The 12,582-nt window shown below is 45.4% G+C and overlaps 1 protein-coding gene across 2 annotated transcripts in view; it reads left to right on the top strand.

Annotated features, from left to right (window-relative positions):
* RARB (retinoic acid receptor beta) overlaps nucleotides 1-12,582 on the top strand; it is a 180,688-nt gene that overhangs the window by 156,941 nt on the left and 11,165 nt on the right. For both annotated transcript variants that reach the window (XM_043965736.1, XM_043965735.1), the window contains exon 5: nucleotides 7,002-7,178. In XM_043965736.1, coding sequence (XP_043821671.1) covers nucleotides 7,002-7,178 — 177 coding nt within the window. The remainder of the gene's footprint in view (nucleotides 1-7,001; nucleotides 7,179-12,582) is intronic.

The raw sequence follows: 12,582 nt of genomic DNA, 5'->3' as shown, positions 1-12,582 counted from the left end.
AATGAGCTATTTTCATGTCCAGGGAAAGCAGCAAGAAGTGGGCCCACATGCCAACTTTTTTAAAAGACTCATTAATTTGGAAGTAGAGAAGAGCCCCCCAGTACAAACACCTCCCCCTGCACCCCCCCCAGGAGGGAGCCCAAAGCTCAGGGCCGAGGACCTCTGAGGGTAGAGATCTTAATTTCCCTCAAGGCTCCCAGTCTCCAAGGGGAGGAAATGAACCAGGTAATAACTCAGTTATTTCTGCCCTGCTGAAGGAGGGACACTGATAAATGCCCTCCCCCTCCTGATTTCAGCGCCCCTGGGGAAAGCCCTGGTCATTTTGCCCCAGTTCCAGGTCTGCCTGTAGTCTTGATGGAAAGAGCAGTCAGTGCATCCATTATCTCCCCAGGAGCACTAGCTAAGGGAAGGGCGGCAGTATCCTTCCTCCTGACTGCAGTTGGCAGCCGCTGACCCCTGTTCACTTGACAGCACATGGCTTTGACCATGGGGGCAGGGAGACAGCTCTGGCTGCCTTTGACCCTTTATTATAGTTCTTTGTGCTTGCTGAATAAGGCCCTACCAGCACCCCACAACCCCTTCTGGTGCTCTGATGGCATCTCCCCTGAGATGATCAGGGAGAAAACAATCAGAAGGTCCCAGAGCACCTTGACCAGTGGCCCCAGGGAAGTAGCAGAGTGAAAGAAGCAAGCCCTGCCCAGCCAACTCCATCTGCAGGAAAGGAGCTCATTGCCTCCCATAGCAAGCAGCCCTGGTTCAAGCCCCACCAATGCCCGGGAGCCTTTGTAAACTAGATTTTAAAGACACGAGTGACTCCATGACTGTTTATGGACCTCTCTGATGACCCCGTTCTGAGAGGAGTATTCCTCAGGAAGGCAGAGGATTACAGCCAAGGAAGGAAATGATAGAAGGAAAGGATCCATTTGTGTGGCAAAAACGGCCATTTAATTGGATTTCATGGCGTGGTCGGCTTTTTCTGCTGCTAAAGATGCCACCAGGGTGTAGTCGAGTTGCACGGCGCCATATGTACAGCAGCAGGGCATTCTGGGAAGGGCGGTCCAGAAGCCTTAACAAGAGCATGAGAGCACGCTTGGAGAGCATGGCCCCCACCCCGGGAGCGCGTTTCAGCAGAACCCCTACCTTCTCTCTCTTCTGTGGTGAGGGTGAAGAGCAGTCGGTGGCAGCCCCAGACTTTACCTCATTTCTTTGGGACTCCCCACTCCTTGTGCCCCCAGTCTCTCCACATGCCCTCCCTTTATTATCTGCCTTTATTTCTTTTGGGCTGGCTTTCCCCAATCCTTGTACCCCTCTATCTTTCCCCGTTCCCCACCTATTTTTTTTTTTTTTGGCCTCCTGCTTCACTGTTATCCACCTAAGAATGATGCTTAAAAAACAAGTCGGCATTTCTAGCAGATTCCACCTTCATTACTGCATCAGATGGGTAAAAGCTTGCTATTTGTGGCATTTGGAAGATAAAATAGAAGTGATTTTCCACCCCAGGCCCATGAATCCAGCAATCAGTCTCATAAAACACGGGTTATTTTGTGTTTTATTAACTGCCTCTTAGCTTCCGTTTGCATAATCGTGAGTGGATTTACATTCTGTTAAGACAGTTGGGCATTATTTTTCACGGAAGGTGCATCCGAGTCCCTTTGGCCGGTGTTGTGGCATGATGAAGCAGCCTCATATGATGCTGATGAAGATTTCGTTCACACTCGCTGGTTCCGTAGGATGCCTTTTTTTCCAGATGGATACCCTATTGTACTGTGATTTCCTGCTTGGGGCTCCGCTTTCTGCGGCTCAGGACCGTGCTATCTTTCTATGAACTGGATAAACTGCCTATTAAATTTAATTACAGTCTGAATGGTAGCACATCTTGATCTTATTTCACCCCCAGTGTACTGTATTTCACCAAGGTCCTTGAGGATGAAATAAAATAAATCGAAAGGATACATACTCGCTCCCCGAAAGGAATGTTTAAGAAGATAAACCAATGGCAGCCTTTTTATCGTCGGCATGGCGGTGGGGGCTCTTTGGGCTCCCAGATTAGACAAACTCATCTCCTTGGATTTCCTTGCTGTCCCGTTTGACTGGAAAAATAAAAAAGGAAAAATAAGATTCTGGTTTGATGAGTTCCCAGGTTTGGCTTTTAATTACAGAGGAAAGGCTAGTGCTAATGACATCACCCACCATCATGGAACACCAATGGATGACATTCCATGTCCAGACTCCATGCCCCCTCCACACACACACACACACACACACACACACACTCTCACACTCACAGCCTGTGCCTCATCTCTCTGGCAGAATCCCTCCCTTAGAGTCTGGCTCAGGGGCAACCTTTCCCATGAGGCCTTTTCTCATCCTCCCATTGTCTAGTTTGTATATATTTTGTATTTCCTTCATAGTGTTGCTGCTCTCCATCTGTAGAACCCTGTATCCAAGGGCTGACCATCTGAATTTGGGGGAGGTATGGGCCCATTCTGATTTGTTCTTTTTTTTTTGCGGGGCAGTGGGGGTTAAGTGACTTGCCCAGGGTCACACAGCTAGTGTCAAGTGTCTGAGGACGGATTTGAACTCAGGTACTCCTGACCCCAGGGCCGGTGCTCTATCCACTGCGCCACCGAGCCGCCCCCTGATTTGTTCTTAACACTGACTTTTCTACCTATTCACCAGAAGCCATATTAGAAGAAGCTAATATAGTTTGCAAAATGTGTGCAGTTTGATTTTCAGTTTTTAGGAAATAATCAGGAAACTGAGACCCATAGAATTAAGTGACTTGGCTAGGGTCGCACAGGTAGAAAGTGGCAGGCTGGGCTCTGAAGCCAGATGCTCTGACTATACCCAGTGGTCTCTCCATTCCACCAGAGTATCCACCATCTTGATTCCCACCACCCCCCTTTCCCATTCCCAATACAATGTAAGCCCATTGAGGGCAACGAAGTCAATTGTTTTGGGGTTTTGTCTCTCTATCCCCAATGCCTGCCAGCCTTCCAGGTACACAGTAGGTGCTTACTAAATGATTATTGAATGGAAGATTAAGTATTTCTCTCTCCTAGGAAACTGAATATCTGCCCTTTGGGGGATCCAGGGGGTATTTTTCTCCTGTGCCCTGGACAATACTTTACTAGGTAGTTTCTGAGCAGTGACGAGGTAAGATGTTGTCATTTCCTGTGTCCTGGGCCTCAATAAGGTTAACAACCGACTGACTTCTAGAAATCCAGACTAGGAGGACAGTATCTTCCATCCAAGAGACAGTTTGTGTTTGGAGGATAGAAGCAGGGAAAGGGGTTTAATAGAAACTGAATATTTTGGAGACAGACTGACTTCCCTTTGAGGAGAAATGTGAATGATGGTGCCCCAGTCCAAGGTTCTGCAGGTCTCCCAAGGATGGGACATTATGTCTCCCATTATTTATCCCATTATCTCTCCTAGTAGTGATCCATTCATTCAGTATGTATTTGTGAAGTGCTGACTGTGTTACATACAGGCAGTGTGGTGTGACAGAGAGACAGCTGGCCTTGGGGTCAAGACCTGGGTTCAAGTCTGGCCTCTGACCCATCCATCTTGGCTGCGTGACCCTGAATGAGTGATGTTGATCTCTCGGTGATCTGGGCTCATCTAAGTTACAGAGAAGGGGCAAATCTCAGGTCCACGCAAAAAGACCAGGAGGCAGAAATCCAAAGAATGAAGCAGGGCTCGATCTCCGGGAACTCAAATGTATGAGAGGATAGAGTGCGTCTGCAGATGAATAATTATGGAATGATTGGAATGATGCCACGTGCTGGGGAGTTACTGCAGGAGTGTTTGCCATGAGGAGAAGGCGTCTGAGGGCAAGCCGTGTGGTCAGGTCCTTGGCGTCAGGAAGTGATGTTTGCTCGTGGGTACTGTCTATCAAAGCTGCCAGCCAATTAGCTTGGAGCTGTGTGTGCGCGTGGGGGGAATGTTCCCAGCTTCACAGGAGGCATTGGGTCCTTTTGGTTCCTGACCTCACCATGGTGGATCAGATGATGGGGTCTCTTAGAAATAGTTAGATTTTTACCTTTCTCTCTAATCCTAATGCTCTTTAATCAATACTTAAACACTTAAATACTCTTGCTAAAGCTTATAATTTATTGGTGACCACTTGTTAGATTTTAGATAATATAGCTAGAATTTTAGTCCCTTTCAATTAGAAGGTACTTTGAGAAAGGACAGGGAATGAGCCCCTGGTGGGAAGGATGGGGCAGGCCTTTCCCCTTGGTCCCCACCACACACACTGTCTTCCAGCTGCAGTGGTCCATTGGCTGCTCTTCAAGCATGGTGCTCCATCTGTCATGGCCACACCTTGGGAGTGGCTGTCTGCCATGCCCGGAATGTCTCCTTCCTCACCGCCACCTTTTCGTTTCCCTTAAAGACTTGGGTCACAAACCACCTTCTGCAAAAAGCTTTTCTCAGTTCCCACAGGCCCTGGACCTCCTATTGAGATGGTGGCTCCAACCTTAGGTCCTGGGCTCCTCACAGGCCAGAGTTGCTTTGTTTGCCTGCCTGGGAGTTCCATCAGGGGAACTGTATACAAGAGGAGCATAATGCGTGTGCCTAGCACAAAGATCTCCTGACTCCAGTGCTATCTCCTTTCAATTAAAGTCAACAAATGATTTATTAAATGCCTTTCATGTGCCAGGTATGGTGCCAGACATTGGGGGCACCAAGACAGGAATCAAAACAGTCCCTGCCCTCAACAAGCTTACATTGTGTGGCAGGAATACAACATGTACACAGGCATGTTCAAAATGCAATATAAAATGTTTTTTATATATTTAGTTATATTTGTTTATCAACGTGTTTATGTGTTATTTCTATTAAATTTAATATTTAATATTTTTATAAAATTTTATATTTGTTTTTGAATAAGTTTATTTATATAAAATTTTATATTTATAGAAGTATACAGATTCTAGAATATATTCTATATGTTATATTTATTATATATTTTATTCTAGCATGTAATATAATATATCCTATATAACCTACTTTATTATATATAATATTTATAATATAAATGTTTATATAATACATATACATACAATGTATTGTATATATGTGTTTTATAGAGATTACATATCATATAAATTACATTTTAGAAATAAATCTATTTTCTATAAATATATACTTATATAGTATATCATTCATATAAATTAATATATTGCTTATATAACAGGATGTGATATATAGAATAATTATACACAATATAGTTGTATATTCTATATTATAGATTTTATATATAATGTTTGTTGGCATAAACATATTTAATTATGTAATTACATATACTATTTATAATTTTATGATATGTGTATTATATATCTATATTATAACTACAAAGACTATTTGGATAATATATCTATATAACATATGTAATTGGATATAATATAAATATCATGTATATGTAATATTATATGATAATATAAAATAATTCAAGAGAGTACATGCACTCACACAATTGGGCTGAAGTAAGTAGCCTAGCAGAGATGTGAACTCAGGACCTGGGACTCCAAGATTCATACTCTTTTGACTGCCCAAGGGGAGCTTGGGGGTTCTAGGCGTCTTGTCCTCAGACTCATTTTTCACATGAGGATCAAGCACAGAAGAAGCCATCCAGCTCTTCCCTGGGAATCCCTCACACCCCTGTGATAGCCCTAACTCCAGAAGTGACATTTTGATTAATTGTCTAGAAAACCACCATGAAATACCCAGGAGCAAGAGCCAGTTGAATCCTCATACAAGGTATCACCACTGCTGCCCACTGTCCGTGTGGCCCTAAATCATAGGGCCTTCCTTTTCCAAATACTGATCTCATCCATCCAGCCTGCTGGCGTCCACGCGCTCCAAAGAGGCACCATGACAAACATTCGACAGCACATGGCTCTATGATCTTCCTAGACCATGCCACAGTGATAGAGTGCTATCCTCTGACATCTCAAGCTCACCAGATGCCCCACCTGGCCTCCTCGCCTGCACTGCTGTTCTCTATTTGACCTGGACCCATGACCTCATTTGCATGGGGAATTTCCAGTGTGCAAACGCCTTCCCCCTTTGTGGGAAGGGGCCTCTTCCGTACGTCCCATCTTAGAATATCGCTGGGGCTCTCGGCAGTTCAGTGGATTGCCCAAGATCCCTGGGTCACACACCCAACATGTGCTAGAGCTAGCTATACTTAAACCTGGCTCCCCCCCAACTAGAAAGTGAATTGTTCAGGCATTACACCACACCGCCTCCCATGATGTAGCCCCGGCGTGGTGCAGAGGGGCATGAAAGGGGGAAGCCCTTCTTGGCTTTTTGTTGAGATGTTTCGGTCGTGTCTGACTCTCTGTAACCCGGTTTGGGGTTTTCTCCACAAAGATACTGGGGTGGTTCGCCATTTCTTTCTTTAGCTCATTTTGCATTTGAAGAAACTGAGGCCTCTGCGGGTACAGGAGCTTAGATCGGGTCACCTGCAGTAAGAGCAGAGGAGATTCCCGCACTCACCGAAGAAATGTGCTTCCCACAGGGTGGTTGTGTGTTGCAGGATAACGTCACCCTGTGACTCTTGGAGTAGAAAATCCCCAGTCCTGATATTTTGACTAAGCTTGTTTTCCTGGGTCTGGAACAACCTGGTTCTTTCCTTCAGCCTTCCTGGGGTTCTAGTGGAAACTCTCCAGGGCTTCCCCACAGCAGGAGTTTCACACCATGTGGAAATGTTTAAACTCCCTCGTGGGCTGAGTGCACACGGCCACATCAGTTATGATGAATCATGAAACATCCCAGGAATCTTAGAGGCAGACACTGCCTAAAAACAACATCACCTCAACGGGAAACTTGTTTGGAAATGCCTGGAATGTTAGTCTGTTATTAATAGGCAGCCCCCAGTTCCGTCCCTTTTTTTATGTATTTGTTTTCATTTGCAAAGGGAGCACCAGCTTCCCTGAACCCAAGAGCTTTGGTTGATGCTGGGTCCTTTGTTTTTCCCTTTTCCCTGTTAGAATTCCAGCGCCGATCATCGGGTGCGCCTGGACCTGGGCCTCTGGGACAAGTTCAGCGAGCTGGCCACAAAGTGCATTATCAAAATCGTGGAGTTTGCAAAAAGGCTGCCCGGCTTCACCGGTTTGACCATTGCCGATCAGATCACCCTCCTGAAAGCCGCCTGCCTCGACATCTTGGTAGGTGCCTTTTGGGGCCTTATATGGAGGGGACAGGGCAGGGAGGGGGACCTCGTCCTGGGGACCCCCTGAGTTTGGGCTCCTGCTTCTACCTCTCCTCACGGCTGTGGCTTCTCAGAAGTAGCTGCCTTGTGGTCAGGCAGTCATGGATAACCCCACTGAAAGATGATATGGGTATGGTGACAGAAACAACAAGGAATAAAAATGAGAAGCTAGAGTTTGTCAGGTCTAATCTCTCTCCAATGTGTCCCTAGAGAGAGAGAGAAGAATGTCAGGTCCTTTCATGGAATTTCTATAGAATCTCAGGTTATGATGTCACTGACGATTCACCCTTCTGGCAAAGTGACCCCTGACCCTGACATGGGTGCCATAGCCCTTCCCTCCTCTCCTTAACTCCTCCACCTCTGTGCGCCATCTTGCAGAAAGTACCCACAGTGCCCACTAATAAAGAGGCCCTGGACACAGACACTGTGCCTATGCCAAGCTCAGTGCTAAAGGCTTTTCTGGGTTCGTTTCTTTCTCGTTGCCAGTTGAGATACTCAAAGGCGCCATTATTCTCTCCCTTGTAGAGAGGAAGTGTCTTCCCTTTGCCTCAAAAGTCCAAGCTCTGGGACGTTTAGCCTTCTTGTGACACAGACCCCCTTGGGCGACACTTCCCTTGTCTTCTTTTTAAACACTAAAATATTTTTATCGATGGAAGTCTTTGTAAAAGGCATCACAATTCCTTAATTTTTAATACAATGTGGCTTAGTGGAGAGAATACCAAATGCCTTGGATCTGCTCTATGATTATTTGGCACATAGTAGGATCTTTTGTCTGTTTAATAGTATTTTATTTTTTCCAGTTACATAGAGAGTTTTTGACATTCGTTTTTGTAATATTTTGAGTTCCAAATTTTTCTCCCGCCCTCCCTTCCCCCTTCCCAAGACAGCAAGAAATCTGATATAGGTTATATATGTACAATCATGTTAAATGTATTTCCACATTGGTCATGTTGTGAAAGAAGAATCAGAACAGCAGGGGAAAGCACAAGACCTGCATTCACAACTGTGGGCCTTCCGTTTAGGATGTGCGCAGCTGAGGAGATGAAACCTCAGCCTTGGAATCAGGAAGATCTGTGTTCCATTCCTACCTCACACCCTGGGTCACTTACCTAACCATGTCCTGGATACAAAAAAGAAAGAAAGGCAACCACCATCTCCCCAGGGAGGCTCCAGTGAGATAACACATCAAGCCCTTTGCCAACCTGAGCGCTCTGTATGAATGTTCACTGTTGTGATTCACTGTGTGACCTTCCTGCAGTCACACAGGTTCTCTCTGAGCCTCCGTTACCATAGGAGTAAAATAAAAGAGACCCTCTGGGCCTGGGATGTGTGGCCTGCAGCCAAGTCCAATGAAAATGGAGTTGGGAGATACTTAACAAAATAAATACAAATACAATAAAACACGGAGAGTGTTACATTTGAAAACCGAAGGCAATCTGTGGCCAGCAGGGGTCCTTCTGTGTGGCTCAGGGGCCTGGCTTCCTATCTGAACTGGACACCACTGGGTTAGACAACCTCTGCAGTCCCTTCCAGCTTGATATCTATGGAAAAATAATTAAGTACCTTAGACAAGAGCTTATTTCCAAGGTTTTGTCACCCGGGGAATGAATCCTCAAATCTTTGAAAATGTTCCCTCCAAAGAGGATCCGTTTGAATGGAAAATTAACCGACCTGGCCTGCTCCCATTAGAAGCTGGTATGAAGCAGCATCTTCAATTCTGGGACATTGGTACGTAGGAGGAGGAGGAGGAAGAGAGGCAGAATTCATCTTCTGGCCATTAAAGAGGGGAGGCTGAGGTTTCCCGGGGATCCCCCATACTCCCCTTGCTTCTGCCCCTTTACCTAGAGCCGTCCCTTCACAGCTGCCCAGCTCATCATCCTTATTCTGTGTGGTCTCTCGACAAGACAGGGACATTGATCACCAGGTGCATGCCCGCTGTCATTACCGCTGTTATGATAAGACGCAGTTAGGGTCCTCTTACGCCCGAAGGCAGGCAGTCATTTATAAAGTGTGACATTTTCCCCAGCTTGTGTTTTTGTCACATTCCATGGGAAGAGGACTGATTTACGTCATCAGGGCAAAGAGGCATCGGTGTCTGCCCATGTCACATGGGTACCCACAGCCTTTTAACCATTGGCCCTGGTTGCTCCACGCCCTGAATAGCTTCCCTTTGTTACCATCCATTTGTTCTGGGCCTAAAGCAAATCTAACATTGAACAATTGAAGCATTAGAACTCGGGATCTTCCCCAGTGGGACAATCTCCTTTATTTGTGTTGGCCAAATTTCCTAATATGGTTCAATGAGAATTTTTAAGCACCTACTGTGTGCTGGCCATTTTTTTAAAAAAACCTGTCACTTAGTATATGGGTCCCAGAGCAATTATATATATATTCTGGAAAAAAATTAAAAATAAGAAAACCTGGGGGCAGCTAGGTGGCACAGTGAATAAAACACTGGCCCTGGATTCAGGAGGACCCGAGTTCAAATCCAGCCTCAGACACTTGACCCTGAGCAAGTCACTTAACCCTCATTGCCCTACCAAAAAAAAATTAAAAAAAAATAAGAAAACTTAATACTTGGGGGCCTAGATTTAGAACTGAAAGAATTCTTTGGCTGCTAGTACCTCCTCTTTCAGACTACCTTCATCTCTTCTCTGTCTAGTTTATTTATAATGCCTTCCTCGTTAGAATAAGGACTCGTGGAGGGCAGGACTGCAGTGTTTTGTTTTTCCTTTCTCTGTATCCTCATTCCTTAGCCCAGTGTCTGGAACACTGTAAGCATTTATTAAACGCTTCTCAAACACTAAACTGCATTTCTTCTTTCAATGTCTGACTGCCTGACTAGGCCAACTCTCTCATTTTACAGTTGAGAAAACTGAGACCTAGGGAGGTGACTTATCCAAGGTCTCATGAGCAGTAAGTGGTAAAGTTGGTCCTTGCACCCAGGTCCCTTGATTCCAGTGGGCAGCACCATCTTGTTTCTCCATTCTTAGTGTCATGGATAGTGCTGCTGAGCTTGGAATTAGGGTCCTCTTCTCCCATCTGATGCTTACTACCTGTGTGACCCCAGGCTAATCACTGAGAAGCAGTATGGTCTCATGCAAAGAGACTCTGGAGGAAGAAGTTCTGGGTTCCAATCCTGGCTCAGCCTGCAATTACCTGTGCAAGCATGGACAACCTTTTTGGGTCACCAAGCAGGTGATGCTTTGTGTGATAAAAGATGTGATTGGTTAGAATGGATAAGGTGTGTAGAAGTGCACAGATCAGAATGGGTACAGATTCCCAGCATGGTCAAACAGGAAGGAAACTGATGGGGGTTCAAATCATGGGATCATGTGATGCTAGAGCATGCAAGGACCTGGAGAGAGATCGGCACAACCAGCTCCCTCATTTGCTGGATGAGCAAACAGATCCCCAGAGAAGCAAAGTGAATCTCCCTAGAACACACAGCCGGGAAGCAATGGAGCTGGAATCTGATCGTCTCATTTTATGAAATGAAACAAAGCCCACAGCTTATTAAAGCTAGACTGGATCCCTGATCTAGGCTTTTTTCACCTTTACTCAGCCACTTGTCACTTAGGAAACTGACTTCCCCAGGTGAGAGGGAGGCATGGATCCAAAGGCAGGGACCAAACAGGGAGAGCCCACCATAGTCGAGGGAGACGGCCCACCAGATTATCAGCTACAGCTTCTCTGGAGAACTCAAGCATCCTCTCTTGCCATTTAGCCAGGGTTTATGTGACTGTTTTATGGGGTGATTACCATAACAACTGGAGCAACATGTGGCCCATCCACGATGTGCGAAACACCCAGCGCATCCATTTCAGTTTGTGCCATCCATCGGCAGTGGGACTGGTGACTCTGCCTGTGGTTTTCCTTAACCCTCACATCCAAACTTTTCATGGGATTTGAACGAAAGCAAGGGGAGGGAGTTGGAGGGTTTATTAAGTGTGTTTGTTTTTGTTTATTTGTTTTGTTTTTACATTCACAAGATTAGTTTCTATCATTTGAAATGAGTGGATGTTGGATATAACACTTTGGTCTTTCATGGGTGCAGATGTGTACACAATTGCCCACCAGTCTTCTTAACCTTGATTATGCAGAGAAATGAAGTAAAATGAAACACTAGGATTTCCAAGTATCAGCTGAAGTGTCAGCGCTTCGGACCAATTCCATGAACTCTTGCAATGTTGAGGTCCAGGAAGTACAAGGATTGGTGGCAATTGGAACCTTTTCAATAAGTATGATGTCCCCAAGGAAAAACTGGAAAGGGTCTGGGGACAGGTAGAGATGGTCCAGAATGGCAGCGATGGTGGTGACAATTACAATGATGATTTAGTTCAACAAACCTTGATTAAGATGTTGGCGACCATTCCAGGTCACTCTACTTTCCATGTATGTGACCTCTGCTTAGTCTTTTCACTTCTCTAGGATTCACGTGCCTTATATGTAAAATGAGGGGTTTTTTCTCAATCACAGATAAGCTCTAAATCCCCTTCTCTCATCCTACTGGCTCCTACTCTCCTTTGCACAATCTCTAAACAGTTGCAGCGAGTGTTGACCTGCAGATTTGGCTTTCTTGTATGTGCACATTGCACTGTAACGTGCTGTTTTCTATCATCCTGAATAGCCATCTCCCTTCCACACCATTCCAGCCCTCTAGCCTCCATGTTGTGTTCTCAGTACAGGTGTCATCCTTCAAAGGAAGGAGATGAGTCTCATTCACCTGTTCACATTGTCCCAGTGAGTAACTACCCAACTATGACCTTGAAAATGGTGAAGAAAACTCAGAAATTTGACCCTTGGTAGACCAGCAAACCAGCCACCATTCTTGTAGACTTCTTTTAAAATGAGTGTTGTGTAATTATGTGACCCATGAGTTGGTTCGTAGTCTGTGCATCATCATTTTCAAATATCTCCCCATAGACCTATAGAGAAGGAGATCCAGAGACACGTGGAAACAGCCAGGTTTTCTGTGGCTCAGAAAACAAGCCCCTCCTGGTTAGGCTCTAGATTGAAAAGGCCAGACTGATTTGTTCACCAACAGCCCTCTGCATTGCCCTTTGGATAGAGATGGGGATGAAATGCTCCTCTGGAATGCTGTTGGGAGAGATCGCTTCTTCCCCCTGAATTGTAAATTCAGGCTGGAGCTGAGTCTTCTTTGCCAGAGAAAGTCATGCTATGGTTTATAAATCTCAGGAGTATGTGCGGTTTTCTATCCCAACCCGGCAGGGGGGGATGCCCAAGATTCAGATAATCAAGAAAGTCTTTTGGCAAATGACTAACTGGCCCTTCAGGGAAGCACATTGTCTCCCCAACTCTCCATATCTCAGCGGGAAGCGACCTGTGCCCAAAAAAGA

Source organism: Dromiciops gliroides, chromosome 5 (assembly GCF_019393635.1).
Source record: "Dromiciops gliroides isolate mDroGli1 chromosome 5, mDroGli1.pri, whole genome shotgun sequence".
NCBI lineage: Eukaryota > Metazoa > Chordata > Mammalia > Microbiotheria > Microbiotheriidae > Dromiciops > Dromiciops gliroides.
The sequence above is the reverse complement of the archived record's forward strand: the minus strand, read 5'-3'. Positions and strand labels throughout refer to the sequence as shown.